This window comes from Prunus mume, linkage group LG5 (assembly GCF_029339155.1).
Source record: "Prunus mume cultivar Tortuosa linkage group LG5, ASM2933915v1, whole genome shotgun sequence".
In the NCBI taxonomy this organism is placed as follows: domain Eukaryota; kingdom Viridiplantae; phylum Streptophyta; class Magnoliopsida; order Rosales; family Rosaceae; genus Prunus; species Prunus mume.
Genome location: NC_142702.1, coordinates 16013438 through 16040993, shown reverse-complemented (window position 1 = coordinate 16040993; position 27556 = coordinate 16013438). Strand labels below are relative to the sequence as shown.

The 27556-nt window shown below is 37.6% G+C and overlaps 5 protein-coding genes across 5 annotated transcripts; 1 reads left to right on the top strand and 4 right to left on the bottom strand.

Annotated features, from left to right (window-relative positions):
* The first annotated feature begins 2597 nt into the window (after nucleotides 1-2597).
* On the top strand, nucleotides 2598-3689 carry LOC148917126 (uncharacterized). Its single transcript, XM_089052370.1, has one exon. It carries the CDS (start codon nucleotides 2598-2600, stop codon nucleotides 3687-3689), a length of 1092 nt encoding a protein of 363 aa, XP_088908496.1.
* A 1362-nt stretch (nucleotides 3690-5051) lies between these two features.
* Nucleotides 5052-5941, bottom strand: LOC148917125 (putative germin-like protein 9-2). The gene has a single exon (XM_089052001.1). It carries the CDS (start codon nucleotides 5794-5796, stop codon nucleotides 5179-5181), a length of 618 nt encoding a protein of 205 aa, XP_088908127.1. The 5' UTR covers nucleotides 5797-5941; the 3' UTR covers nucleotides 5052-5178.
* An 865-nt stretch (nucleotides 5942-6806) lies between these two features.
* On the bottom strand, nucleotides 6807-11325 carry LOC148917124 (histone-binding protein MSI1). Its single transcript, XM_089052002.1, has 6 exons — nucleotides 10779-11325; nucleotides 9769-10095; nucleotides 9319-9471; nucleotides 8332-8455; nucleotides 8133-8229; nucleotides 6807-7240 (listed from the first exon to the last, which is right to left on the bottom strand). Exons 1-6 carry the CDS (start codon nucleotides 11121-11123, stop codon nucleotides 7018-7020), a joined length of 1269 nt encoding a protein of 422 aa, XP_088908128.1. The 5' UTR covers nucleotides 11124-11325; the 3' UTR covers nucleotides 6807-7017.
* A 1241-nt stretch (nucleotides 11326-12566) lies between these two features.
* LOC103331401 (ribose-phosphate pyrophosphokinase 1) lies at nucleotides 12567-19481 on the bottom strand. The gene is made up of 9 exons (XM_008234021.3): nucleotides 19118-19481; nucleotides 18703-18882; nucleotides 18090-18338; nucleotides 17163-17306; nucleotides 16706-16873; nucleotides 15198-15267; nucleotides 14111-14192; nucleotides 13362-13521; nucleotides 12567-12984 (listed from the first exon to the last, which is right to left on the bottom strand). Exons 1-9 carry the CDS (start codon nucleotides 19232-19234, stop codon nucleotides 12946-12948), a joined length of 1209 nt encoding a protein of 402 aa, XP_008232243.1. The 5' UTR covers nucleotides 19235-19481; the 3' UTR covers nucleotides 12567-12945.
* A 3316-nt stretch (nucleotides 19482-22797) lies between these two features.
* On the bottom strand, nucleotides 22798-25966 carry LOC148917123 (uncharacterized). Its single transcript, XM_089052000.1, has 6 exons — nucleotides 25809-25966; nucleotides 25411-25693; nucleotides 25208-25324; nucleotides 24833-24867; nucleotides 23550-23650; nucleotides 22798-23183 (listed from the first exon to the last, which is right to left on the bottom strand). Exons 2-6 carry the CDS (start codon nucleotides 25575-25577, stop codon nucleotides 23097-23099), a joined length of 507 nt encoding a protein of 168 aa, XP_088908126.1. The 5' UTR covers nucleotides 25578-25693; nucleotides 25809-25966; the 3' UTR covers nucleotides 22798-23096.
* Between the last annotated feature and the right edge of the window lie 1590 nt (nucleotides 25967-27556).

The window sequence follows — 27556 nt, the reverse complement described above, 5'->3', positions numbered from 1 at the left end:
TATGTGTGATCTTGTGTGTGTGTGTGTATATATATATATCCCCAAATATATAGCCTCCATTGTGAAAAGATACCTTAAGAGTCCGAAATATTCCACTGGAGCTCTACATGGGGCTCTATCTACCCATTTTAGAGCCCCATTTACGGACTATGATTAGGGATATAGCTTAACTCTCGAGCTACTACTGAGCTGTCGAACGGTAAGTTAGGTGATGCTGATTGTAGGGGTGCCGAAGGGCATTGAAGAATGGGAGAACAACAGAAGCCTTTTGTGTCAATTCTAACAGACGGCGCCAAATTGTTGATCCTAAAAAATGGACGGACAAGCTTGAGTCTAACTTAGTGATGAAGTATGATGGATGAAGAGAAGAAGGGAGAAGCCTGTGACTAAAGATCAAGCCTAGCCTCGGGGATCCCTTTCTAAGTGGAGAGTGGTCTCCTTTTATAGGTGAGGGGGAGTCCTCACTTCTTGTAATGAGAGACTCTTTGCCTTACTTAGAGTTACTTCTAGTTGTTTGGTCAAATATGGTATAAACAGTATAAAAGAAAACATCTTCAACCCTCAAATTATTTAGTGGGAAAATTACCCTTCATCATGTTCTTCAAACGTTCATGTCAATCCATGGAGATAAGGGGGGGAAGCTTCAACAAGAGGGATAAAACTGGAATTTTGGAGGAAAGTTTTGTTAGACAAGTGGTTTCCACAAAGTTGGGTTGTGAATTAAAGTCCCCAAAGAAAAAGGTAACATTATTTGTTTAGTTATTGCTTAGTGGAAACTTTCAACCACGTATGGTTTGTGTTGCTTTTTCTCTCATTTGGGCTTGTTTCCTTTTGTCTGCAAATCATTAGGATGGAGATTTAATCCATACAATATGCATGTGGGCATCTGGGCATATTTGAAGAGAATTTGGCAATAAAGCGTAGGTTTCCTGCTTTTTCCTTTAGAAAAATAAATAAAACTTAATGATATATGTTTTGAGATAAACTCGTTGGTGGTAGTGGTTGAATTTTTTCCAATTTAACTTTCAAATTAATATCGGTTAGATAGTTCCTTTTATTTATATCAATATTTTCAAATTTATTAATTGTTATGGTTTAAAATTAATTTGTTCAAAGGGACGCGTTCTTGCTCTCTCTCTCTCTCTCTCTCTCTCTCTCTCTCTCTCTCTCTCTCTCTCTCTATAGTTCTTGATCCCTTTGTTTTAGGTTCATTAAATTACCTACATTTTCTGACGTAACACATGCCTCCAAAGGGAAATTGTTGAACTTGCAAAATCTAGGTACATAATAATTAGCTATATAATCTAGGTACATAATAACAAGTTAAATCCTTTGGTTTTTTTTTTTTCCTCTAAAAGGAACTATAGGTGAATAATTAGCTATACAATCTAATGGTTGAAAAATTTAGGGTTTAGGTGTAATTATAATTGTTTGCATATTAGTGTGTGTTGATTGATTTTAATTAATGAATAGGTGCCCAAATAATAGGGATTAAATATAAATGCTAAAAAGTAGGGACTTTTAATGGAAATGCTATTAACGTGTGTTGACAAGTATGAATTGAAGATGGCATATATTATTTTCTAATATTAGGACAACTATTAAATACATTCAAATTTGAGTTTTTATTTTTTTTATTTTTATAATGGTTGAAAAATAGGTGGGTTTAAGTAATATAAGCGCCTCTTTTTTTAATATGAAAAATGTGAATTTACCATATTATCCTCATTTAATTAATAATTTTAATTCTTAATGTTTGAATTAACCAATGGTATTTTCTAGTATTTTGAATGTTTTACCATTCTCTGCCTTTTGCTTTATATATATAGATTAATAAGCGATAGAATATTATTGATGTGAAAAAACTAATACAAGTTCAGACTTCTTGATACGAGTTCAGACTTCTGGTAAGCGCCTATCTCTTAAGAACCCTAAACGAGAAATTGAAATGTAGTAATGACTAATTGATTCGGGTCTTCAATTTATGGCAAGTAAAAATTATTTTTGTTTACCTTAACAAAAAAGATAAGGAATTATGATTGATCTTTCAACATCAATATGAGATTTTGATCAAGTAAACGGCAGGCCAATTTACCTTAACCAAAAAGATCATGAATTGTGATTGATCTTTTAACATCTCAATTAGATTCTGAAGTAAACGGCAGGCCAATACTTGTGAGTTCCTATATAGGTCAAAGAAACAATATCTCACAGAAAGGAAGATTAAGAAGCCATCTTCTTTCCTCCAAACGGCAAAAGCTCCTTCTTAGAAGCCATTAAAACTTAAGGTACCAATCTTACTATTCTCTTCTCCTTACTTTAACCGTTTATATAATTTCATTGCTATGCCTCTTTTGCTTTGCTTGCACATTTAAAATTAAATCACTCTTTAAATGGGGGTTCCCTACTTGTCTGTACTTTAAGTTCATATTGCCTATTCTGCTTCTGATGTGCATCATCGTTTACAAAACCATCAAAACAGAGAAAAACAAAAAGCCTACTATGCACATATACATATAACTCTTTGTACTGATCCCAAATTATCTTTAAACAATAAAAAACTAAGTCTTCTGTTTTCTTTTGTAGAGCAGACGAATATGGGTCGCGGAAGGCTGAAGATGGAACTCATTGCGAACGAGAGATCTCGAAAAACAACGTTTCAAAAGAGAAGCAAGGGAATGATGAAGAAGGCTTATGAGTTTTCAACTCTTTGCGAAGTGGATGTGTGCATCATCATTTACGGCCCAAAGCTGACTGATCGGCCTCCAGAACTCCAAACTTGGCCCCAAAATTCGGAACAAGTCGATCGTATAATCAACAAGTACAAAGCCAGCACCATGAGCAAACCGGCCAAGAAAACCTTCGATTTGTCGGACTTGTTGATGGACCGAAAGAACAAGGTCTATGCTGATATTTACAGAGCCCGTAAGGAGATGTATGAGGCAAAGTACCCAACATGGGACGAACGTATCGAAAGTTTCTCCGAGAATCAACTCGAGGCACTTCTGGATAAGTTAGATGCTAAGCTTGAGTCCGGCAAGAGAACATTACTTAATAAGAGGAACGGAGCTGCTCAACGAGTACTTGTAACGAAAAAAGAATGGATGGGTGGAAACCCTAACATGGGTGAATCCTCAAGCCAAAAGGAGCCTTGTAATTCTTACATGCAGGATCATTATCATGAAGAGGACCAAAACCCCACGAGCTCTTTGAACAATAATGCGGTGGATATGCTCCAGCCATTTGCAGTCTCATCATTTGATCATCATCAGCCTTCTGATCAAACGCTTCCATTTGATAATTCGGATCAACATTTGAATAATCTTATGGCTCCTAATCCGAGTTCGATGGCAATGTGGATGTTGATGGAGGGCAACTATAACTATAGTACTCTTCAGTACAGGGCAGGGGATCCCAGCAGTCAATCACCATTGGAGGGGTATCACTGTAATTACAGTGATCAAATGAATATGAATATGATGATGACGAATAATAATATTGGTCCTCTAAGCTCCTCATCCATGAGCCACTACTATGCCCGTCTCATGCAGCCTGCAGTGCCCTACATGCATCAGATGATGCCGCCCAGTCTTTCATCTCATCAACTTCAAGTGCATACTTCTCAAGTCAAAGAAGATCAGTACGAAGATATCAACCAATATCTGGTCATGAACAACAAGATGGGTTAGCGAATTACATTGATGATTCACCAATTATTGCTGTGGAGTTTTAAAATTTTTTATGACTTTTGAGGGTTGAGTTTACTGCTCCTTGTTTCATGTTCTGGTGTATCGTTATCTAACTACACAGTTTCAATGGGAAATTTCGTTTTTTTTTTTTTTTTTTTGGCTAAGACATTTATGTGGAGGTCTTTGATTTTTATTTTTATTTTTTTTTCCTTCTATTTCTACTAATCAATTTATTTATGTGGTTGTTATTTAATAATTCCAAGCACATTTTTCATAAAATAAAAAAGCAATTTTCTGGAAGCTAACACATCATCTGGAATTTCTGTTTGCTCAAGCAGCAAACCATGCATGGTTAGGACTTTTCAACAACTTGCTGGAATATGATATGATGGTGGAATTAATTCAAGAACAATGAGACTGACTGATTCAACATCAAGAAAGAACAAAGTCCACTAATAAGATATGATGGTGGAATTTCATGTGAAAAAGAAATTTAAAAATGTTAGCAAATCTAATTGCATTAAACTACATATACAAAGACAGATGGACCCCCATTCATTAATTGGAAACTTTCAAAAAAAAAGAGCAAGTTCGTGATTTTTCTTCAAATTTGAAGTACAAGTGGGGGTGTTAATCCATTCAAAATGTGTTCATACTTAGCCACTCTGCATCTAATCCAATGCAAATTAATTGTGAATTTTCCAATCCCATACAATATGATATGTCTTGGGTTAAGATTATCATTAACGTTTGGAGGGCAGGACTGGACTGGACTATTTCAATTAAAATAAACAAGAGTTATGGTCATTGTTTGGTGTGCTAGGACTGGACTGGACTATTTTAATTAAAATTGACAAGAGTTATGGCGTTGTTTGGCGTGCTGGAACTAGACTTATTAAATTGGACAACAATCCAATATATTGTGTTTAACAAGTCTCATCTAAAAAGTGGAACTCATAAAGACTAGCTTAGACTGGACTTCAATCCAATCCAAACTCTGGGCCACCAAACAAGTTATCTAACGAACATAATTCTATCAATTAGTATAAGATAGTCTAGGGTAGGCTTTTGTGAATTAGGATAACTAACAGAATTTAGTCATCACAAGATAAAGGCCTTTTTTTTAACACTTGCAATTAAGGGCCCTAGTTTTATCACAAGAAAAAACTGCAAAGTCCAATCCAATCCAATCCAACTTATCGTAATTGATTAGTTAAACCGGTTCTCTCTGGTTAGTACAAACTGCAGGTTCTGCTGATTTGGGATAAATAAATAGAGCGTTTAGTGCAATTTTAAGCTTTAATTTCTTGAAGTAATATCAGGCTTCCAAATCCAAGGCTATTATGCGATCTTGGATTGAACAAAAGTGTTTTATTAAAAGAATACCAAGCCGAATAAACAACAGGATGATACAAAAAATAAATAAATAAATAAACGAAACAAAAATTAATCACAGTAAGAAAACTATTGAAGCCTTTGTCATTAGGAGCTAGTGAGTGAGGCCAGCCTTGATCTTCTCAATGGTGCCAACATCAGTGTTGAATGATTTGGCAAGGATCACGTCGTCAATGCCAGTGGTGAAAACAGCCGGCAGCACGGTAACTGCTCTAGCACTTGAACTTCCGAATGCTGCAATGGCTGTGGCTGGTCTTTGAGGGTCTGAATTACACTGATAATGAACTAATCCCTTGGGAAAAATAAACAGATCTCCAGTTTGAAGCTTTTGAGTGTATAGGTTGTTTTTCGTGTCGATTAGCCCTACTTCCAAGGAACCATCAACAAGGAACAAAAGTCCAGTTGCATCCGGGCGGGTGTGAGGTGGGAAGAGTGTGTTTGGAGGAAATTGAAGCACTGCATACGACACACTCTGACCATTCAGGGCAGGGAACTCAACCAGGCTTGCTTTTGACCCCTTAAATGTTTTGGGAGCTTGATCGAAAATGCCACGAAAGCCAGTGAATGTGAAAAAGGATCCATCAATCGTGCCGTTGAAATTCTGGGAGACTATGAAGTCAGAAATGATATCAGGATCACTTGCTAGTGCCCTTATGGAGGTTGACATTGCCGGGGCAAGTACTAATATGATAAGTGATTGAACCAATCTCATAGCAGCAGCAGCAGCCGTTGTAGATTTCAGTTTGTTTCTGGTTGATATCTCTAATTTGCTGTTATGGTAATGGTATTTATATGCTTTCCTTAATGAGCAGGTTCTGTTGATGTTTTAGTGTTGAAATTTTCTATGTCATTTCCCTGTTCTCTTTTGGTTGGCCTCATTGAAAAGGCACAAGCCGGCAGAGATATTGCCTCTTGGAGTTGTAGGCAGCTTAATTACAACATCAAACTTAGATCAAAGAGACGGAACTTCTGAGGATGCATGGATTGAGAGGCATAATCTGACATGGAAGCTACACATAGGCAGCTATCTTAAGTTCTTGGACGTATGGAACATGAGATGAGATCTTGTAAATCTCTCCAGTTCAGCTCTCTGTCGCTTCCTGTCTCTCTCTCTCCCCTGCATGCAAAGATTAGGAACCCATACATGTAACATACATATAATAGAATATGCTAGTTTTGGCGGTGATGGATATAAGTATTGTTTTGATTTGATTCAAGAGCAACAATATTTGGGTATATATTCTATTGCAGCCTTTCACAAATGCCTTAGAACCCGTAATCAGAGATAAAGGCACCAACTAACTCTTAGTCTAGAGATAAATGCTCTCAACCACTTAATCTAGAAGCCCCTTTGCTTCATCATGAAGGCACTCCTCTGACGTGCACTGCTTCTTATCAAAACAAAACTGAACAAAGCTAGTTCAAACAATAGCCTCAGACATGTCCTAAGAGTGTTTAGGAACTTGTAGCTCTTTACCACACCACATCTGAGGCCCTAAGTTTGATTTCCCCCTTCCCCAATATCGAATGTATTAAAAAAAAAAATGCTGCCAAATGCTTTCAAATAATCAATTTTTTAAAGCTTCAATTGAAATTAGTGTTTTCTTATACTAGAGAAGTACTGCTTCCTGGAAAAAACCACCGATCAACATGCAAACGTTGTGTTTTATGAGCGTTCAGCTTATGACCAAAAAATAGTTGAGAGTTGCCTCGGAAAGTTACTTTCCATGCCAAAGTACTGAATATAATTACTATGCATGGGTCAATACATCACTGATCTAACTCAGCAAAATAAAACACAAAATCTCACAAGCAATGGCGAAGAGGGGAGAAAAGAAGAAAGTTACAGAAAAACATACATAAATAAAGCCCTACATTCCCCTTCTCTAATTAGCTTTACCTGACTACATTTTGCTAAGTATTGGAAATTATACTAAGGCTTTGCCGGCTCTTCGGGTAAATCATCTTCGTCATGGTAAATGTTCTCGGCCATCTGCCAGATTTGGAGTATGTTATCTTCAGCAACACTAGCAACAACCCAATCTTCACATGGGTTCCACGAAAAATCAGATATTTTACTGGTGTGACCTCCATGAATAAAAAGCAACTCCGGTGGACCATCTTCAGCATCCTCTGGTGTCTGCTCTTCGTCGATTCTGTAACAGAACCAAAGTTATAACACTTAGGTCAAGATTTATTTTATATGCAATGCAAATATAATATAACAGAGAATGATAATTTTTTTTTAAAACTTAAAGGACATCATAATTATACAGGTGTGGATGCTTATCCAACCCATGTTTGAAAATTCTTTCTTTAGTGGAAAAACAGAAAGAATTAATAGAGATGCGCAGCAAAGACACAAACAAGTACACTGGTCTTCCTCATATTTAAGCTAGGATAGTAACTAAGGCTTTGTAGCATGGTGGTGACCAGGAATAACAAATGAGCGGGAGGAGAGTCATAATGGTATTGACCAAGATAGGTACATTTTTTACTACATGGCCAAGGATATCTCAGTCTTCTAATGTGAGGCCTCCATTGGCTTCATTGGCTCTAGGATTTTGTTTTGTGGGCTTAATACTTTAGTTTGTTTACTCTCTTTGGTTCATTCCTAGGTCCAAGAATAACCAACAAGCTTGGACGAGCTTGGCTGTGTGCCTGCTCAACAAGAACATTCAGGCTATATACTTGGCACTTCAAACATTAAGAGGAAGATGCCCTCTGTGCGCTCTGATGCCTAAGGCCCATTCTTCAGTATAATGCCTTAGGCTCCCCTAGTTAGGGTTAATGATTCTTATTTTCCTCATGCAGACATATCTCATCTTGTAACATGTAATAGGTTTGATTTAGTTGGCCCACATCTATCCCAGTTCTTACTGACTGGTTTCCCAACTAAACCACTAAATTCTAGAGCCATGACCTAAATGCTTGCATGAAACAGCACTTAATGTATTGATTTCTGTTAGAATACCACAAGTTCGAGTGAAGATCACCTCTCCCTATAAATTAAAAACAAAAGCTGATAATCGGTTATTTAAGGAATACCTGCTAAGATCCCACACCATGAGTCGCCTGCCAAGACAACAAGAAGCTAAGATAGTTTCATTTTTCGGATTCCAACCGACTTGGAAAACCTCCTCCTGAATACACCACAATAAAAATTTGAGATCAGATCTATAGGTTGATTATATCAAAGATAATTTTAGACATCCAAATTTATCAGTTCCAAGGAAGGATCCTTACTTATGGCAATCAAAGGTGTGGAGAGCAGTATTGATTTTGCGTAGATCAAACAGCTTAACAGTTTTGTCAGTGGATCCAGTTGCAACAACCCATTCATTGAAGGGATTGAAAGCCAAACAGTTAACCTAACATAACATCACACGGACAAACTACTTCAAAATTGTCCAAAATTGTCAAGGATATAATATCACGTAAAGAAACAACCCATTCGTTACTTCCAGTCAGATAAAGAAAACTATAAACCTTATAAACTCTTGAAAATTCAAAAATGTAAAGGATATATTAATTTACACAAAGGTTGTGAGCCCTAAAGTCTAGATGCAAGAGAACCACAGAGGAGGCATTGGCCCGCAGAGGTATTCACATCTAACCACGGCATAAAAGAATATGTTAACTATCTCAAAAATCCATTGCATGCTCTTATTTCTATTAGGTGGCCCAGAACCTAAATCCACTGCAACAAATTGGGCAAGTTATCTAGTATTATCAAAATGTCACCAATACAATTTCCCTTTTAGTTTCTCAGTACTCATAGATAAAAGCTCACATCCTAGCTTTCATGAATAATTATTGTCGTCTCAGTCCTTCCCAGGCTTCCAAATATATCTCCAGATTTTCATCAGGCTTTTTAATATTTTACCAGATTATTTCTTTGTTTGAAATAGGCTTCAGATAAGTACTAACCTTACATCAGAACCATGACAATGAAAACAATTTTGAATTACAATGATCACTCATTATTTCCTAGTATACATGTATTTAGGAAAATCACTTGGACAACTAAACTCCACTGGTTAAAACACTTCAACTGGTTGATTAAAAAAAATAGCTAAAGGCACCAATATGACAGTATTCAAAATGTATAAGTTCAAATGTTAGAACAGAACTAAGACATGAACAAACATGAAAGTACCAAGATTGACATATAAATCTGGAATGCAGAAACATCAATTCTCTATAGCAATGAGAGAATATTAACATCACTCACTTCACTTTGATGAGCAACTACAGATTGGACAGGCTTGGTAACAGATGGAGTCCGGAGATCCCATATAAGAAGGTATTGATCATCACCAACAGAACCAAATAAGTATTCATGCCTCAAATGCCATGCTACGTCTTCTACCACACCTTCATGAACCTAATCCAGCAAGCATTTCAAACAATGGTAAACTTTTACATATAAGATGCAGAGAAGTGGCAAATGTATATAAGTATTTTTCTAGAAAGAGCTATCTTATTGCATCCAAATCAGAACACTGAAGCCGTCCATTTTAATGATAGCCTTCCTTTGGTTCATGTGAAATTCTAGCCTTTTCTTTACCTAAAGCTAAAAGGAACAGCTGTACACAATAATCGATATTAAATGTTACACATGCTCTGATAAGATTCATTTCTCCAAATGAACACTATGTGCAACATAGATGTAGAGGCATACCTTAAATATTTGCATAGCCTCAAGGGTTTTGTTCTTGGGAGTTGCGTTAATGTCCCACAGGCATATCTGAGCATCATCAGAACCACTGAGTAAATGACCCTGCTTGAACTTACTCCATGATAAACCATATCCTTCAGTGCTGTGGCCCCTCAGCCTCAAGTCAGGACTGCATGCACCATCTAAAGGAGGCTTAGATGGGTGTTTGCTATAATCGAACACAAAAACTTCAGCATTGACTGTCTTTGTGGCAATAATAAATGGATTCTGAGGCATATAACGAGCCCGATTAACCTCTCCATCATGATTTATTTGCTGGATTATTTGCACCTGCAAGAAAATTTAAGACCATATACTTGAGCCCGTTTAGACATAGAACGATAGAAACAACTACAGCATACGCCAAGGGGCAGTGTTTTACTGCAGTTATTAAAGTGCCATACTGTCAGCAATGCAGCTCATGAATCCAAACCAGAGCATAAACCAATTGCCTCATTACATTATTGTTGTTAGTTTCAGTGATTCTAGGTAGCTGTTAGTACTTTCTACTTCAAGTAAGTGCATTCCTCCCTCATCGAGTCAACTTGGGACACAATTGAAAAAGCTGGTGTGTTTTCTCCATATTGGAGACACCAAATATCCCTTTTATTTCATTCTTTCTTCAATTCAAGCTATGTGCTTATCATAGAACATGTTTTGTTATAAATCAAATTTTTAGAATGACCAACAAAAAAAAAAATATTCCCACTTTCTTTCAAGTTTCTACAATGTGATTAACGTGCCAGTACTTCTTATTTCTTATAAATTGATAAAAATGTATAAATAAATAAATAAAATTCAAAATTTCTTGTATTTTCCAGCACTATCTTTACAACCAAACAGGCCAGCATTCCAAAAATACCCAAATTCGAAATCTTTAGCACATCAGTATGAACTGCTTATATTCCTTAATATGAAATTCTTAAACCCTATCCGAAAAATGAACAACTTAAGACCACAAAATCAAGCCTTACCTTGCCATTGGCGCAACCAAAACCGCCAACCTCAGCTCGATCATCATCATAATGGCGAGCATCGTTCTCTGCGTCCTCCAATGGCAGCTGTACCTGAGCAAGCATAAGGTAATTAGGCTCGTTCTCGGAGGTATGGGTCCCCAGAATCATCTTCTGCACCGAATAGTCCTTCCCTGGAGGCTCTTCTCGGTCCGGAAGCCACTCGACTGTAAGCGAAGGCCATTCTAGGGCATGGGTTATAACCAGATCGTACAAGAAAGGTGTGTTCTTTTTCCATATCTTGTACTCCTCGTTTATCAGCCTCTCCTCAATCTCTCCCCTCATTTCTTCCTCGTCTTTTCCCATGCTCTTTCTTCCACTTTCCCAGAGATTCTCGGATTTTTTTCGAGAATTGTTGAATCTGAAGTCGGGGGTTATTGGCGGGAATTTGGCCGAAACAAACCCTAAATAGAGGGTTTGAGAAGAGAGTGAGAAAGAAAGAGAGAGAGAGAGAGAGAGTTTGTGAGTATTTGGAACTTTTGAGAGAGATGTTGGGCTTTGCTGGCGGGTCTTCAGTCTCTGAAGTCTTACGCTGATGGTTATAGTAATTTAGTAATTTTTTATTTACTATAATTTCTCAAGTTTTTTTTGTGGGACTGTAATTTCTCAAGATAATTGTTGTGCTCCTCAAATAGTCTCGCGTAGCACTCTTTGGTCCTGTTACTTTGATCCACAAATTTGGTCTCCCTTTTTATAATTTCACATTCACACGCGGGTTACACACCATTATATTTTAGGGCAAATTGTGTGCAATAAATATCACGTGCACATACGCATGATGAAGAATTTTTTTTATATTATAAAAAACAGTAATTTGGATGCACTATTCTTTGGCGCAATAATATCAGAAAGAAACACCAAACTCTTTTCACTCATAAAATTTAGAGACCTGTAACACTCATGTAGCCTATGTATGTTATATTAATATTTTTTTTGTCAAAAACTGCGACTTTTAGACTTTTTTTGTTTTTTGTTTTTTGTTTTCTGTTTTTTGGTTTTTTTATCAACGAAAATAAGAAATACAAATTTGAGATCTCTTCTAACATTAAGAATAGAACACCTGAGGTTCTGTGCTTGAATCCCTGGATTTTTTTACCATTGGGTTCATTGTATTTCATTGACGAATTTATTGATGGATCCAACTCCGAGCAATTTTCGGCCGGTGGCTTTCCATTAGAACCCAGTTTTAAGAATGATTGATTTTGCCTCTCATTTTCGAGAGTGGCATTCAGCTGACCTATTTTCAGGTACACTGGCCATGTTTGATAGGGGAGAATAGATTGGACTAGTAAAATATACTCATATTTCATGTGGCAATCAAGGAATAGTATGAGTGTTGTTTTCTAACTTGGAGGATTAGGATGGACTATTCATAAGAGGTTCATATACCTAAAACTTATCTCTACTAATCCCACCATTTTCAAGGGGATTAGTGGGGATAAGTTTTAGACATCAATCTCATATGAATAGTCCACCTTAATCCTTCAAGTTAGAAGACAACACCCACATTCTTCCTTGCACCTGAAATCTAAGCATTTTACTGGTCCAAGCTTAGTCCAAGCTAATCCTCCCTATCAAACATGGCCTGGGAAAGTCTTCCAAAAAAATTCTGCTTCAGTTCAGCTTCAACACTAAAATCTCGAGAAGAAAACACAATTCCTTGCCACACATTTTTACACACATGTTGAAACAATAAAGATCACAACTTTTTGTTGGATGACAATTAAAGCCATATTAAGATAGTAATGATTGAATGAGAAAAACAAAACGCAAGCAATAATATGATTGATTACTTGACAAAATGGGAGCTTACAAGGACAAAACAGTGATATCATACAACAATGCTGATTACGTAATATAGTTCACCAAACATTTTCCTCTAAAGGGAGAAAAAAGGGAAATGAGATTCAATGATGCCCTAGGAGGGGTTCAATTCAAGCGCTGATAAGTGTCTTCCAATCAACTTCCGATTGTACAAAGTTTCGAAACAACAACCTATAAAGCAGGGCCTCTATCTGGAAAAATAATACTTTTATTTTTCTATTGACAATCTTGTTTCCGACAAGGTAGCTATTTGGCAGTAACAGTCTAACAGAAGCTGGGAGGCGCACCGCCGACATGAATTTGATCAATCAATGCCCAAGGTGGAAAAGGGTTCAAGGACACCCTGACAAAAATTCAGAATGAAACAACTCTCAGAATTGCTTTCCGGAGTTAAATGGTAAAAGCTATGAAAACATTTAATTCCTCTCCTATAAAAACTAAGAGGGTAATCGAGTATATTAATAGAACTCAAAGGGAAGTATAGAAGTAGAAGCATATGCTTCAGAACATGGAGCATAGACACACGAGATATCCGTCAGAGAATTGGATGGTACAGGACATTTTTTCCCCTTTGGTACTGATTCTATTTCAATAGGATCCATTTCACCAGTTGAATGCAGAACAAACAAATCAATTGAATTTGTTTATGTAACAGTGTGGAATGAACTAATTTCATTCATTATCAATATTAAACCAATTTTACTTAAATATGCTACTCACAGAGCAGTCATCATGAACACGCCATATGGTCTCGCCCAGAAGATTTGCTACTGACAAGACAGTTAGCTGGGGAAAATAATTCTGCTCTGACACTGGAATGGTATTTGTTATGATCACCTCTTGAAACAAACCACTAGACAGCCTCTCTATAGCAGGAGGGCTGCAAAAAGGAAAAGCGAAAGTAAATATTCATGTAAGCAATAAAGAATGCATAAATACTAAATGGGATTCTAAATACTAAATGGAATATTCCAGCATGCTATTGTAAACGGTGACTATGTGATGCAGAACATCACTATGGCTTATAACAATAGCAAAAGTCATGATTAGATTCATGCAGAAAGGAGGTATCAACAAAACAAAGGCTTTGACTAGAACTCATTCCTTAAATGTCAATCAACTAGAAATGACAATCATATATCAAATCTGCAGATACTTTATTGGATCCTTTCACCTAATTGTTGAAACAGAGGATGGCAAGATACACATTCACACCTTTGTTTATACTTTCAACAGAGGGTGTTCCTTCGACCATCAGGTCGCTTTGGGCAAGCCATACCTTTACGATAAAGGCACTCTCTCTCACATTCAAGTCAATATGTACCATATAAGATTAACAAAAAAGAACTAATGGTTGTTGGCACCAGTGGATATTGTCAAGATCACAACCTTTGCTTAAAAAAAATTCTCTATATGTCATACCAAAAGAGTGAAAGTGGAGATTCATGCACCAGATAAATTCAACATACCTAAAAACCGCATGTGTACTGCAGGCATAGACTTCCCTGGCGCCCTCTTGATGTAGTAAAGCTGCACCCTTCGTGATAGTCCCTATATGCCACAAGCCAAACAATAATACTTTGTTGCAAGAATAACAACGAAGGATATAACTGCAAAGACTAGTTGAGAACATAAGAAATAATTATGAGAACATAAATCAATTCAAAAACCATGACAGTGAACTAAAATAATTTGTGGCAATTGTAGCTAAAATTGTAACAGAATTAGAGGTTGCATGGACAAACTTACGATTCCCTAAAACTAGAATATACAAGAAGATTTTTTGCGTTTTCACTAATGCATAGTTAACAACTGATGCACTAATTGGAAGTACAAATTGTATATTAATAACTCGATTTGGAAGAACTCTAAGAACTGCATATTGACTGACTCCAGGTACATTTTTTTTTTAAGAACTCCAGGTACATTTCACACTGGTGGTCTCAGTATGGGCCCCACTGAAGCGTGGAATGCACAGACAGTCAAAATTGAGCAGTCGCACACAGGGACAGCTGTCCTTAGCATCTCTGTACGATTTGATTTCCAGGTCTGTCAGATAACTCCCATGTGTAGGCTTTGGCACAATTACATCTTAAACCCACCTAAAAGACTATCAAATGAGGAATAACCCACTTCTCCAAGCTTTCAAGAAGCATTTGAAGGCTCTACACATGAATCAAGTCTCTCCATCAAAAAGGAAAATTGTTTCCTGGGGTTAAGAAAAATTGTTTACACCTACAGAAGAGCTATACTATTATTTACAGGTTGAGACATAGTTGTCCTTTCTTTTGAAACCCCTATTTCTAATTTAACTATGCTAATGATGACTTCCCTTCCCATGACATTTGCGTCAATAGGCAAGATCCTTCTTTTTGCACTAAAATCCACCTCTCTCAATTAACTTGGTTGATTATCATTTCTCCAGAATATAGCTTTACCATCATGAGCTAGGCTCAACATCAGTATTTAATGTTCTATGTTATTTTATATAATTTTCTTCAAAGGTACTATTTATGTTCTATGTTATAAAACATATTAGAGCATGTACAAACTAACCAGCTGTGTCAATCATGTCATCCACCATAACTGCTACTTTTCCCTTCACGTCACCTATCAAATTCATCACCTGCAAAGTAGTTCATGTTATAGAAATGAGTTGCAATATATGTTTCCGTATGGAACTATAAAAAAAAAAAAAGACTTAAAAAGTAAAACTTATGCATAGGTGAATGATGGAAGAAGAAAAGAAAACAGAAAGAAAGGGTGTGTGTGTCATTCTTAAACATCAAGACTTCTGAGAAACAGAGCACAGGGATTGTTCTGAGAAAAATTGTAATACCTTGCAAGGGGGTGGAGGAAGTTTAATGGCTGGGTAGAGATGGTAGAAATGCAATCAAGTAACCATATTTTTCAAGGTGAAGTAGTGACAATGGATATGTCTTGACTCAGAGCTAAACAACAGTTAGAACAACAATAGGAGGTCTTAAGTTAACAAAAAGATTGATATCTCAGATAAAATAGGGTGACATTACAAATGAAAAGGTCAAGGAGTATCAACTGAGAAACAAGGAGCGGTAGTTTTTAAGATTGATTTCAGAAAAGCGTAGAACCATTGATTGGGATTTCCTAGATCTTGAGCTGGATAGAAAAGATTTTGGAAGGAGATGGAGGTTGTCGATCAATGGATATTTAGCTCAGTTAATTTTTGAGTTATTATAATAGCTTTTCAGATTTATTTTTGAGCTGGATAGAAAACATTGATTAATGTTTGCGAGAATAATTGGAAGCAGGTGGTAGTCATTGATCGGTGAGTGCCTGAAACTGAAATCAGTTAAATCTTCAGTAAAAATTAATGAAGACCAAAAGGGAGTTTTGGCGCATTTAGAAAGCCTAGCCAGCTGGATCTCCTTTTCCCCTTTTATGTTCATGTTAATAATTTGATGTCGAGTAGGAAAATGGAAAATGGATGCAATCGGTACTAAGTAGCAGGCTACCTATTTCATGTCTATTTGTAGATCCTTGTGTAGGAGAGTGATGAAAGGAGGAAGGATGATTTCATTAGTTGGGATAACGTGCAAAGATCTATAGAAAAATTGTCACAAAAGAACCAAATATCTAAAACTCCAAATAATTATAGAATATGCATATTATGAAGAAACAATTACTATTACCTATAACATTTATAAGTTATGATGAAAAAGTTTAAAGAGTCATTGCACTTGTAATATCTAACTTCGGACTCTAGAAAGAACAAATAAAATCAGAGAAAAATCATCGCTTTCACTTGTTACAAGACTTCAAAATCATGACTTGGTAACTCAAGTGTGCTTATCTGTGATCACATTTGGCCTCAAAATATATAATTGTTAAGTTTTCATTTCTTGTGCAACATCATCAGATAAACTTGGTCCCTCGTAGTCTGCATCAGCTTATCTAAGCTTGATATACGATGAGGTTTCACAAAGATTTATCTTTGCAACAATTTCATGTGTCACTTCAAGATATTGTGAGAACAAGAAAATTATAGGAGGTAACTGTAACAACTTCATCTGAATAGTTCGTACCTCTGCCACATTGTGCCCATGTCGTCTTTTATCAACAATGGCTAGGGGAGCGTCAGATAATTTTTTTGCAAATGCACGAGCTCTAGCAACACCCCCAACATCTGGTGAGACCACTACCAAATCATCAGAGCATATAGTCTTGCTGGCGAGGTAATCAAGGATCACAGGCTGGATATACATAAAGGAAAATTACATATAAAAAAGGTGAATACATAAGAGGAAATGTCCAAAAATTAGAACTCCAAAATTAATGCTACTTAGAATCTTATTAATATAATTGTAGCATTGCTTTCTTAAAAGATGTTGAGATAGAAATATCGCTTTCAGCCAATTTTAAATTTCATGTCAATTCAACTTTATTTCATTTCAGGTGGCCAAATAGCATTCTTGTAAGAGTCCAACACCCTGGTCTGTGAACAATGAAACAAAAGAAACCAAATTATTACAGGTCTATTACCTGGCCATATACATGATCCACAGGAATATCAAAATATCCCATAGACTGCCCAGAATGAAGATCACATGCAAGAACACGATTTGCACCTGCTTCTGTAATCAAATTTGCAACAAGTTTGGCTGCAATAGATTCACGCCCTTGAGTCTGGAACAAACACCATTCAAGATAATAAGTAAAACAAACTTGAACTTAAAACTGGTTCAACCCTTACATCCCAATTTCAACTAAAATCAGCTAAGCATTGTGGGATTTGCCACATAATGCATTTGCACATATGTTATTAACTCAGGAATCTAAACTTCTGACTATTCATGATCCTATGTAATAGCCCAACCTATTTCCTGAAATAATTCGCGTATAAATTATATTCAGTCTCAATCTTAATGCTAATGGGCTGAAATTTCTTAATGGATGTAAACAAACCCGATTTAAGGAATCTATCTTAAGTTTCCCTCGTATATCTACAAACTTAAGATACACATAGATAAATTAATTCTCTACATCATAAATCACAACAGATGATTGACCAAAAATGTTATGGGGAGTAAAGTTAAACCTGAAGAAGGTACGATAATTACAAGCAATTAGTTGAGGGACAAGTTTCAGGTTATCAACAATAAAATTTTAAAGCCCAGACTCCAATACCAACTTATTTGTACGAAGTTCCTCAATCTACCATAGGAAAAACACAATTAATTCCAGCTCATCTATGATAATTCTTTTTATTCAACAATTGCCGTCCATCAGACTTAAACTCATGACCTCCAGCAAATGGAGACTATTTGAGACTGATGGATGATATTTAATGCAATAACTCTTCATAAAGAAATTTAGTCAAATTTGTATTAGGAGTCTAGGACAACATGCATCAATCATTCCCAGAACCTCATATCTTTTTATGCTCAATATATAATATTATGAAGTTACCTTTCTATCAGCCCTGGCATATCCAAAATATGGAATCACAGCAGTAATATTCTTGGCTGACGCCCTCCGACAGGCATCAATCATTATCAGAAGCTCCATAAGGTTTTCATTTGCAGGAGGGCATGTGGGTTGCACAAGATATACATCACACCCTCTCACACTTTCTTGCAACTGAACATATATCTCTCCATCAGCAAAGCGTTTTATCTTAATCTTTCCAAGTTCCAGACCCATGTTGCAAGCAATTTCCTATCAAAAACACAAAAGTACATCAGACATTCTGCAATCAAAGGATTTATATGTTTACAATACATTATGGCTCTATTTGTTGTAGCTGAAAATAGTTCCATGCAGAAGTTTCTTAAATTATTAATAAATAAATAAACAATTTGATGTTTGTTTGAATGGAAAAATTCCTTGGAAATATGAGCATTTCTTTAGATTGTACCTCAGGAAATTTTTTCTCAAAAAACAAAGAAAGACAGGAAAACTTTTCCCGGTCTGCCAAAGAGCGAAAGATAAGATCAAGAGAGTTTCTCCACTTTGAATAACAAATCACCATATGAAAACAAATATTAATAAACATAAATGGTAAATTTGTTTAAATGAATACCTGAGAAAGCGCAGGGTTTGCAGTGCCGGAAAATATCCTGAGTCTGGTATCGTTCTTGGTAGTTGCATTCACCAAATGCTTTTCCGTGGCCAAAAAGTTGGGCGCCATTTCTTCAGTCTTCAAGAGTGGAGTGGATGGCTTACCATTTGCATATTTCAAAGGCTCTCCCACATTACACCTCTACAATACATTATTCAGAATAAACAAATTTTAATCATATTGACAAAAAAATTGAACTGATAAAGAGGGAAAACCTCCTATTTTCAGACTCGAACGCTCAAATTGAAACTAATTATTCGAAATAAAGAAAAGAATTCTAGACATAGAAAATAATATAATGAAAGAAATGAAATGAAAGCTTATCCTGGAAAAAGAAAGAAAACAAGAAAGAAAAGAAAGCTTTGTAGTGGCTTACCACGCCGTTTGGGGCTGCGATTCGAGAGCAAGACCGGTTAGGGAGAAAAGTGCGAGTGCGTAGAGATTCGCGAGAAGCGAGAGAGGATGGCGAAGCTGAGTGAAGCAGCGAAGTCATTTCTTTGAGAGTAGCAATCAGTTCTAGAGAGAGAGAGAGAGAGAGAGAGAGAGAGAGAGAGAGGAGGAGGAGTCTGAATGAGGGTTTAGGGTTTTGGAGGTTTGGGATTTTATTGAAGGTTTAGAGAGCTCATAATTGGCGGAGACTGGTGGTGGAGAGTTTGGTATTTCTCAGCTGTTTCCAGTGGCGCGGGATGTAGTTCAGGTAGTAGAAGAAACGGTGTTAGTTGGCACCATTAACATTTCGTACGGATTATGACAAAATTCCATCTTTAATATTTCTTTTTTTTAGTTAATTTCCTTTTATACCCAAAAAGATTAGGAAGACCACATGTATAGGCACCTTGTCTAACATCCGTGTATTCGCGTAGTGAAAACTTAATCACGAGGATTGAGTTTTTTTCCATCACATGAGCAATAGTGACATATGGCTCACATGGATAATTTGTACAATTTAGCTTAGAACATCAAGTGAACAATGTGGCATATCTATGAGAACACTTCCTCGGCCCAGCATGTTGAGACCAGAGCGTGACTAGGGAGCGAGTTCTTAAAAACTCCCATTTGATCGTTGGGGTTCTTAGGAGCTTCCTGTTCATCTACCACATTGATTTTTCCTCCTTAGGCTTCACACCAAGTCTCACACACATACTATCTATGTGTCATAGGAATTTGAACCTAAAACTACTAGTCTGCAAGTGAAGACTCTTTTCAACTCGGCTAGATACTATTGGCAATTACATTAGGGAGTTAAGTTGTCTAAGTTGTGTAAGTTGAAAGGTAAGGAAGTTTGAATTCAGTTACGTTTACCCAATTTATCAATCAATCTAACTTAGGATTTTTAAGTTATAAAAGATGAAACTTTCAAATTTAAATAAATAAATATCGTTATTCTATAGATTTGTATAGTAGTATGATGGGGGATGCAACGCACATATGTTGAAGGAAAAATAACTCCGAAAGTATTATCGAAGTTGCTCTTCAAAATTTGTTACTTCTTCTTGATAAATTTAAGAGGAAAAGTAGAAAAACGCTTCACAGTTACACATGCGACAGACAGACTGCTTCCAAATCAATGGAGGCATTTACTTTAGGCTCAATGCACCTTGTGGTCAAGAGATTGATGGTCACTAAAAGGATGCAGTGAGCAAGCATCCTGCGGTAAGTCCAGCAATCATGACAAAATCCCATACGGTAAAAGCGCAGCAGCCACAATCCTCCCTTCCTCATTGAGTATATTGTAGGTTGATACAGCATTTTTCTGAAACAAAGGAAGACAAGTATTATGAATTTGGTAGTAGAATCACCATTGATACCAAAGCCCATTCCAACTGGAGCACCACCTAAGTTTAATGCAAATAAAAAAGTTATCACAGAGAGTGAATTATAAGCACCCATATATTTCAGGAAGCAAGACGCTTCTGGGGGCTGTAGTATTTGGTTGTGGTCATGGACAAGGTGGACACAACATAGTTACTACAACATCTGAGGTGATATCGGCTTTGCTTAGAAAACTATGTTGGTCATTTATTTGTCAGATGAATCCAAACACTACATGCCCTGTTTATACCAAAATGAACACCCAATGAACATCAACCACGTGGACTATTCCAGGCTCGTGTGCCTTGCACTCACCTTCGATCTTTGTACCTACCGATCACAACATTAGGGCAACCTTGCCCACTCTGGCACGTGGCATCTCCATGATTGACGCCCAAAAGTTGGGGTTGAATTGCCCGGGCATAGCCGATCTGGGCTAGGATCCTCTGCCGCAACGGCGAACGCCTTACTGCACAAGGACGCGTCGGTAAAGAAAACTACCGCCGGCGCTAAGGGACTCGGTAGGGCCGGTATCCTCATCCGCAAGTCGGGAATGCGGTACTCGGCTCGAAGCTTGGCAATCTCGATCGGTAATCTTGTTCGGCCCCGGATAGTCTACGCCGAATAGGTTTTCCTTGGCACCCCATGGGCACCCTAGGGTTGCTTGGGTACACCACCGATACCTTGGGTCCGGATGGCGGCGACTACCGATTCTCCACGCCCAGTGGAGGTCTCCGATCGACGGCTACCGCTTTCGCCTCCGGGCATCGAGGCCCACGTGGCGGCCGTCAGAGACAATGGACAATGGGGCGGGAGCGGTCATTAGCCCATTCCCGACTCGTGTGTTGGAATGAAGTGGGCCCTTCGCCGAGTATCTCGGCGTGATATCACTCCCGCCCTCGGCATCAGGCCTGCCGCTTCACCGTCGGAGTCAAAGAGACCGTCAACGACTCCTCGTCGAAGCGCGTTGGGCTCGCGCTCGAATATGACTCACTATCGGACATCTACAAAAAGAAGAAGGAAACTAAGGCTCATGCGGATGCTATCCTACCGATTCCTACATCGCTACCTATGGCGACTAGACTACCGAATGGAACCCTATGGTCGGTCTAGTTCGAACCAGGAAGGACATAACCTAAAAAGCATGTAAAGAGAAGGGTGCGAACGGTACCTTAGGGTGTGCCACGAGATAAGCGCTTCTCTGCTCTTACGGATGCTTCACTACCGTTCGCAATGCCGGAATCGCCTCTCATACCGTTCGAATCGCAGAATCGCCTCGTTACCGTTAGCTCGCCGGAAATCGCCTCAGATGAGCTCTCACTTCGCTAGATGCAAAGTGAGTGCGCATCAGGTTATCCCTATTTATAGGGAAGTGTTTGGCAAGTACTCCTCGAAACCAAGCGGCGCGTGTCGCGCGGCGTCATCATTACTTTCGCCACGCGTGTCACTCACCCAATAGAGAATCGGCGGCACGCGAGGCGCGAAGTCAGCGCTCGGGACGTCTCTTCGCCCGTCGGATCGACGCGACCCCGATTTCGCCAACGCCTGAGTGGTCATGCGGAAGGAACAAGGTTTTGCCCTCCCCAAGTTACCGAAACAGTAAGGCCATGTTTCCTCAGGACGAATTCAAATCCCTTCCAAGACTCTCGCAAGGGGACTTGGGGACTCTGTTTATACCAAAATGAACACCCAATGAACATCAACCACGTGGACTATTCGGGCTACGTGTGCCTTGGCACTCACCTTCGCCTGTACCTCACCGATCACAACATTAGGCAACCTTGCCCACTGGCACGTGGCATCTCCACGATTGGCCGAGTCCCACATCGAAACTCTAAGCAAATTGCACACCTCCCAAGGCCTATAAAGAGGACACCTATCGGCTGAAGGTAATCAATGAGAACTTACGGCTGCTGCATATTGATCTGCAGTTTAATCTTACTAAATCGTTTACTTAAGCATCGGAGAGCCTTCGGCGGTACACACCGGTGCCTAGGATTTACCGTGTGTTTGCTATCTTACAGATCGCACACCCTACCGAGGACATCAGATACCAAAGAGACTTAATCACTAAGTTACGCGGGAAAGTGCCGAACCATTTTTCTACGTCAACAACATTAGGGAGTTAAGTTGTCTAAGTTGTGTAAGTTGAAAGGTAAGGAAGTTTGAATTCAATTACGTTTACCCAATTTATCAATCAATCTAACTTAGGATTTTTAAGTTATAAAAGATGAAACTTTCAAATTTAAATAAATAAATATCGTTATTCTATAGATTTGTATAGTAGTATGATGGGGGATGCAACGCACATATGTTGAAGGAAAAATAACTCCGAAAGTATTATCGAAGTTGCTCTTCAAAATTTGTTACTTCTTCTTGATAAATTTAAGAGGAAAAGTAGAAAACGCTTCACAGATTACACATGACAGATTGCTTCCAAATCAATGGAGGCATTTACTTTAGGCTCAATGCACCTTGTGGTCAAGAGATTGATGGTCACTAAAAGGATGCAGTGAGCAAGCATCCTGCGGTAAGTCCAGCAATCATGACAAAATCCCATACGGTAAAAGCGCAGCAGCCACAATCCTCCCTTCCTCATTGAGTATATTGTAGGTTGATACAGCATTTTTCTGAAACAAAGGAAGACAAGTATTATGAATTTGGTAGTAGAATCACCATTGATACCAAAGCCCATTCCAACTGGAGCACCACCTAAGTTTAATGCAAATAAAAAAGTTATCACAGAGAGTGAATTATAAGCACCCATATATTTCAGGAAGCAAGACGCTTCTGGGGGCTGTAGTATTTGGTTGTGGTCATGGACAAGGTGGACACAACATAGTTACTACAACATCTGAGGTGATATCGGCTTTGCTTAGAAAACTATGTTGGTCATTTATTTGTCAGATGAATCCAAACACTACATGACCATGACAAGCATAATGCAAGAAATAATGAAGTCAGAGAAAAGAAAAAAAAGTAACAACGAAGTATACCGAGTCAATGGCTTCTAATTTCATTCCAGTAGACCGGATGAAGCGTTGTAGTTCAGGACTTACAGGTTCAATGTACCTCCCACAGCCAAGAATCAAAATCTCTGAAATTTCAAAAGAAGCGGTCAATACTGCTACAACAGAACTTATCATTTAAACTGTAGCTGAAAGAAGCTAAATTTCAGAATAAAGAGTAAACCCAGTTATCATATTTCCAGTGATTGTGATGCGATCTAAAAGCTATTAACACACGGGTTGTCATTAGTCATTATTTACTTGGGGACACAAATTTACAGTACAACTTTTTTTTTTGGGTCGAATTTTTTACAGAACAACTAGATCAAGACCAGTCATTCATTTCTGCATTTGTGAAGTGATATGGAGAAAGGAGGATAGTAGGGATGTGCTACTGTCTCTGCTTTCACCAGGTCATTACCATTATCCTCAGATATGATAGGACTTCACAAAACTACACCATTTGTGTTTCCAGTTTCTACAATGTTATTTCGTTAAATTTGTTTTCCCATCATCTTCTCAATTAGTTTCCTAACATCCCTTCACCTTCATCTTCGCATCTACACACCAATTATATTTCTCAAAAGGGAGACGGGAACGGTAAGGCATCCTACCTTCCTCTCTCCTTAAATTGTTTTGTTTTTGCAGATGAGAAAGGAGCTGAACTTAGAAGTATGCATGAAGAAGCTCTAAAGCATGTCACATAGACTAGTAGCACAGTATGAAGCATGATCAAAGATGTATCAAAAATCACATTTTCTTTTAAACTGGATATCTGCCCAATATATTGGGAATAAAGCCAAACAACTCAAATGAATGAGAAAGCTAGTTTCTGCACTTATGACTTTGTACTTAAGCAGAATGTACTTATGAGTCACGACCTTGTACTGAATAAATGTTTTCCTAATGATCCGTATATGATTATTAGCGGGGTTCCCTAGGATTTTTAAACAATTTTTTTTAATAGAAACATTGTATTGATAAAAAGAAGGATAAGCAATCCTCCTTACCAAATACAGACAGAAAAGATCAGACTCCTTAGAGTCGAATGATGTTAAACAAAATTGGAAAACAAAGCTAAAAACCACAATCCAGGATTGAATATAAGAAAACTGAGATGATATCTTAAATTGAAACATTTAAGCTACTTGTAGTAAGGAAATTTGCCCCTTTAAATTGTCTATATGTCTATTCAGAATAATCTGCGGGGGACAACCTAAAACAAGGTACATATGAAGCATAACAGGATTCAAATGCAATTTGAAATTTACCTGGCACAGGTCGCACGGTTTGGAAGATGGACAGGCTGAATCACAGCATAAAATCCATTAAATTGTCAGTTACTTCTGCCTCACAATTAACATGTTCCACAGTTCTAGTAACTAAAACAATTTCATGCATTCATACATAAATGTACACAGATGCATATATACATGTATCATGTATGGATGGAAAACTAGAACAATAATTTAAACATCCACTTCGATTTTTTGGGGTGCAATTTTCTCAATAAAAGAAAGAAAAATAAAATTGAAATGCTAATAACAACCTTGAGCCATATCCTTCACATGTTCTAAATATTATTCTTTAAGTAAATATTTTTACTAAGAACAAACAAGAGAAAGAAAGAATGATAGAGTAAACACCTATCAGGAGTGATTTCAGAGAATTTCTTGGGAGCCCAAGACATCAACATGTTTCCAACACAAAGCAAGCTTCCTTCATAGTCCACCCCATTCACTGTGAACCCTGAGTCCGTGTACCTTCACACAGAGAGTGGCAAAATGGTAATTAGTGGTAGTTGTGGAAGAGCCAAAAACCAAAGAAAGAAGACACAGCAGGAGAATACCGTTGAAATCGAAGCTGGTCATTAGGGACGTTGTCAATGAGATTGATCTGATCGTAGAGAGAGAAGGCGCGTCTAAGCGAAGGCAGCGATTGTTGGCATGTGGGTTTTGGCTGGGCTTCCTTTTGGAGGCTCCGAATGAGGTTTGGCAGTCTTGCTCTCGTCCCCATTTATGCCTCTCTCTGTGTGGCAATGAAATGGGTTGGTTTGCTTTGCTTTGTATGTGTTAATTCACATATGCACTATTCAAACATGGAGTTCTAAAAAGACCCAGAAATCAAAATCTCTGAAATTCATCAAAGAAATTAGTTTTAGCTGAAAAATTCAAGAGGGAATCAAAGAAGATGAAAAATTAAACATGTGTTGAGTTCAAATCTAAAAAATGTTGAAGCGGTTCTTACCTTGATGATTTTTATTGGTTGGATGACTGGTAGCAAAGCATCGTAGAGGTTGCCATAGAGCTCAACGGTGGGAATATACAACAGCAGAGCGAGCTTGGCGCGGACCATATGGGTTTGGGTCACGGGCCGGTTCATTTGGCCCAGAGCTCGCAGGTCAGTCTTTAGTCCACTTCAGGTAGATTTAGCAACCTTCAGGGGGCCCAAAAACTAGATCCAAGGTGAGACGACTCGGGTCACGGACCACTATCATCTCAAAGCTTCAACACCATCCATACGGTGCATTACTCTAATTTAGAAGAATGGGAATTTGAACTCGAATGCAAGAAAGTAGACACATTAAGACCATCTCCAACCCAAAGGGTGGAAACTCAATTTTTGAGTTTTGAGTCCAAAAAACTTCTCCAACCCATGTATTTTGGGGGGTGGAAATTTGAGAAATCTCAAATTTTGGTGGAATTCCAGTCCCAATATTGCCTAGACTCATATTTTTTGTGGGCCCAAAATCTTTTTTTTTTCTTGGCTGGAAGCCCACACGTGCTGACCAACATTGCTGGGCCCGCTAACATTTCTGTTTGGGCATGCAAATAAAGCTGGCGCACATTTCAATCTTGTTGGGCAATGCTATATTTCAAAACAAATCTGATTTGCCGTTTTTTTTTCACTAAAAGTGAAATTCTATTATGTTTTGGATTTTAATTTTTTTAGGTAAAAATTTTAGAAAATTAAATCACGAGTGTTGAAATAAAAATAATGTTAAGAAAAATTAACAAGAAAAAAAAAATTTAGGGGTTAATCATTCTTAAATAATTTAATAAAGTTGCAGACTCAAATTATAAGTCTGCAAGGTTGAAGGAAAAAAAAATTTGAGTCATGAAAATACATAAATAGTTGTATTTTGAAGGGTGAAAATTTGAGTTTAGCCCCAACATGGTTGAAGATGGCCTAATTGGCCTAATTCAAAATTGCAATTGGAGTTGAGTTTTTTAAACTTCTCTGTTTACCATGTCATAGAGTTGGTTTTTGACCTAAAACCATCTTACATGTTGGGGTTTAGAATTCTCCAAATATGGTTTTGGTTCATAATTTGTTTATGTTATAATGTTCTTTGGTTTCTAAGTTCGAAACCCTTCGGCGCATTTTTTAATTTTTTTTCACCTATACTTCTAGCTCAACTTACACAGACTCGTTAATTGTTGGCTTATATCTTCCTTTGGAGGCCTTTTGCTTGGAGCCCTATGCAGTCATACAACCTACACACCTAAGAGGGCGGGCCTGTTAGATGGATTGCTAGTAATTTTCTATCATCCCTTTGTTTGGATGAAGGAATTGAAAATTACATAGAATTTTAAAATGATGGAATTTAGATTTCCATCATTTCAATTTCTAGCAATTGAAGATTTCAGTATTTGGATTTATGTATGTCGAATTTTGTAAATGGCACTATGAAAATTGTGAAATGAGGCCTATTTTGGTGAAAATTAAACTCGGGAATTTGATGCCCCAATTTCCACGACTTTTTCCGCCGTCATTTAATAAATTTTGTACTTAAGTTGCCAAACAAGTGAATTGTCAATTTCTCCTCTTAAATTCCAAACTTTTAGCTAAATTTTGAGTTATTTTTCCTCATCTAAATAGAGGAATGTCTATTTAGGTAATTTTATAACATAACGAAATTCTAATTCAATTTTAATAAAAGAAGTGGTTAGAAAATAAGAATGAGGGTGAGAATAGCACCACTTTTTGTTTAA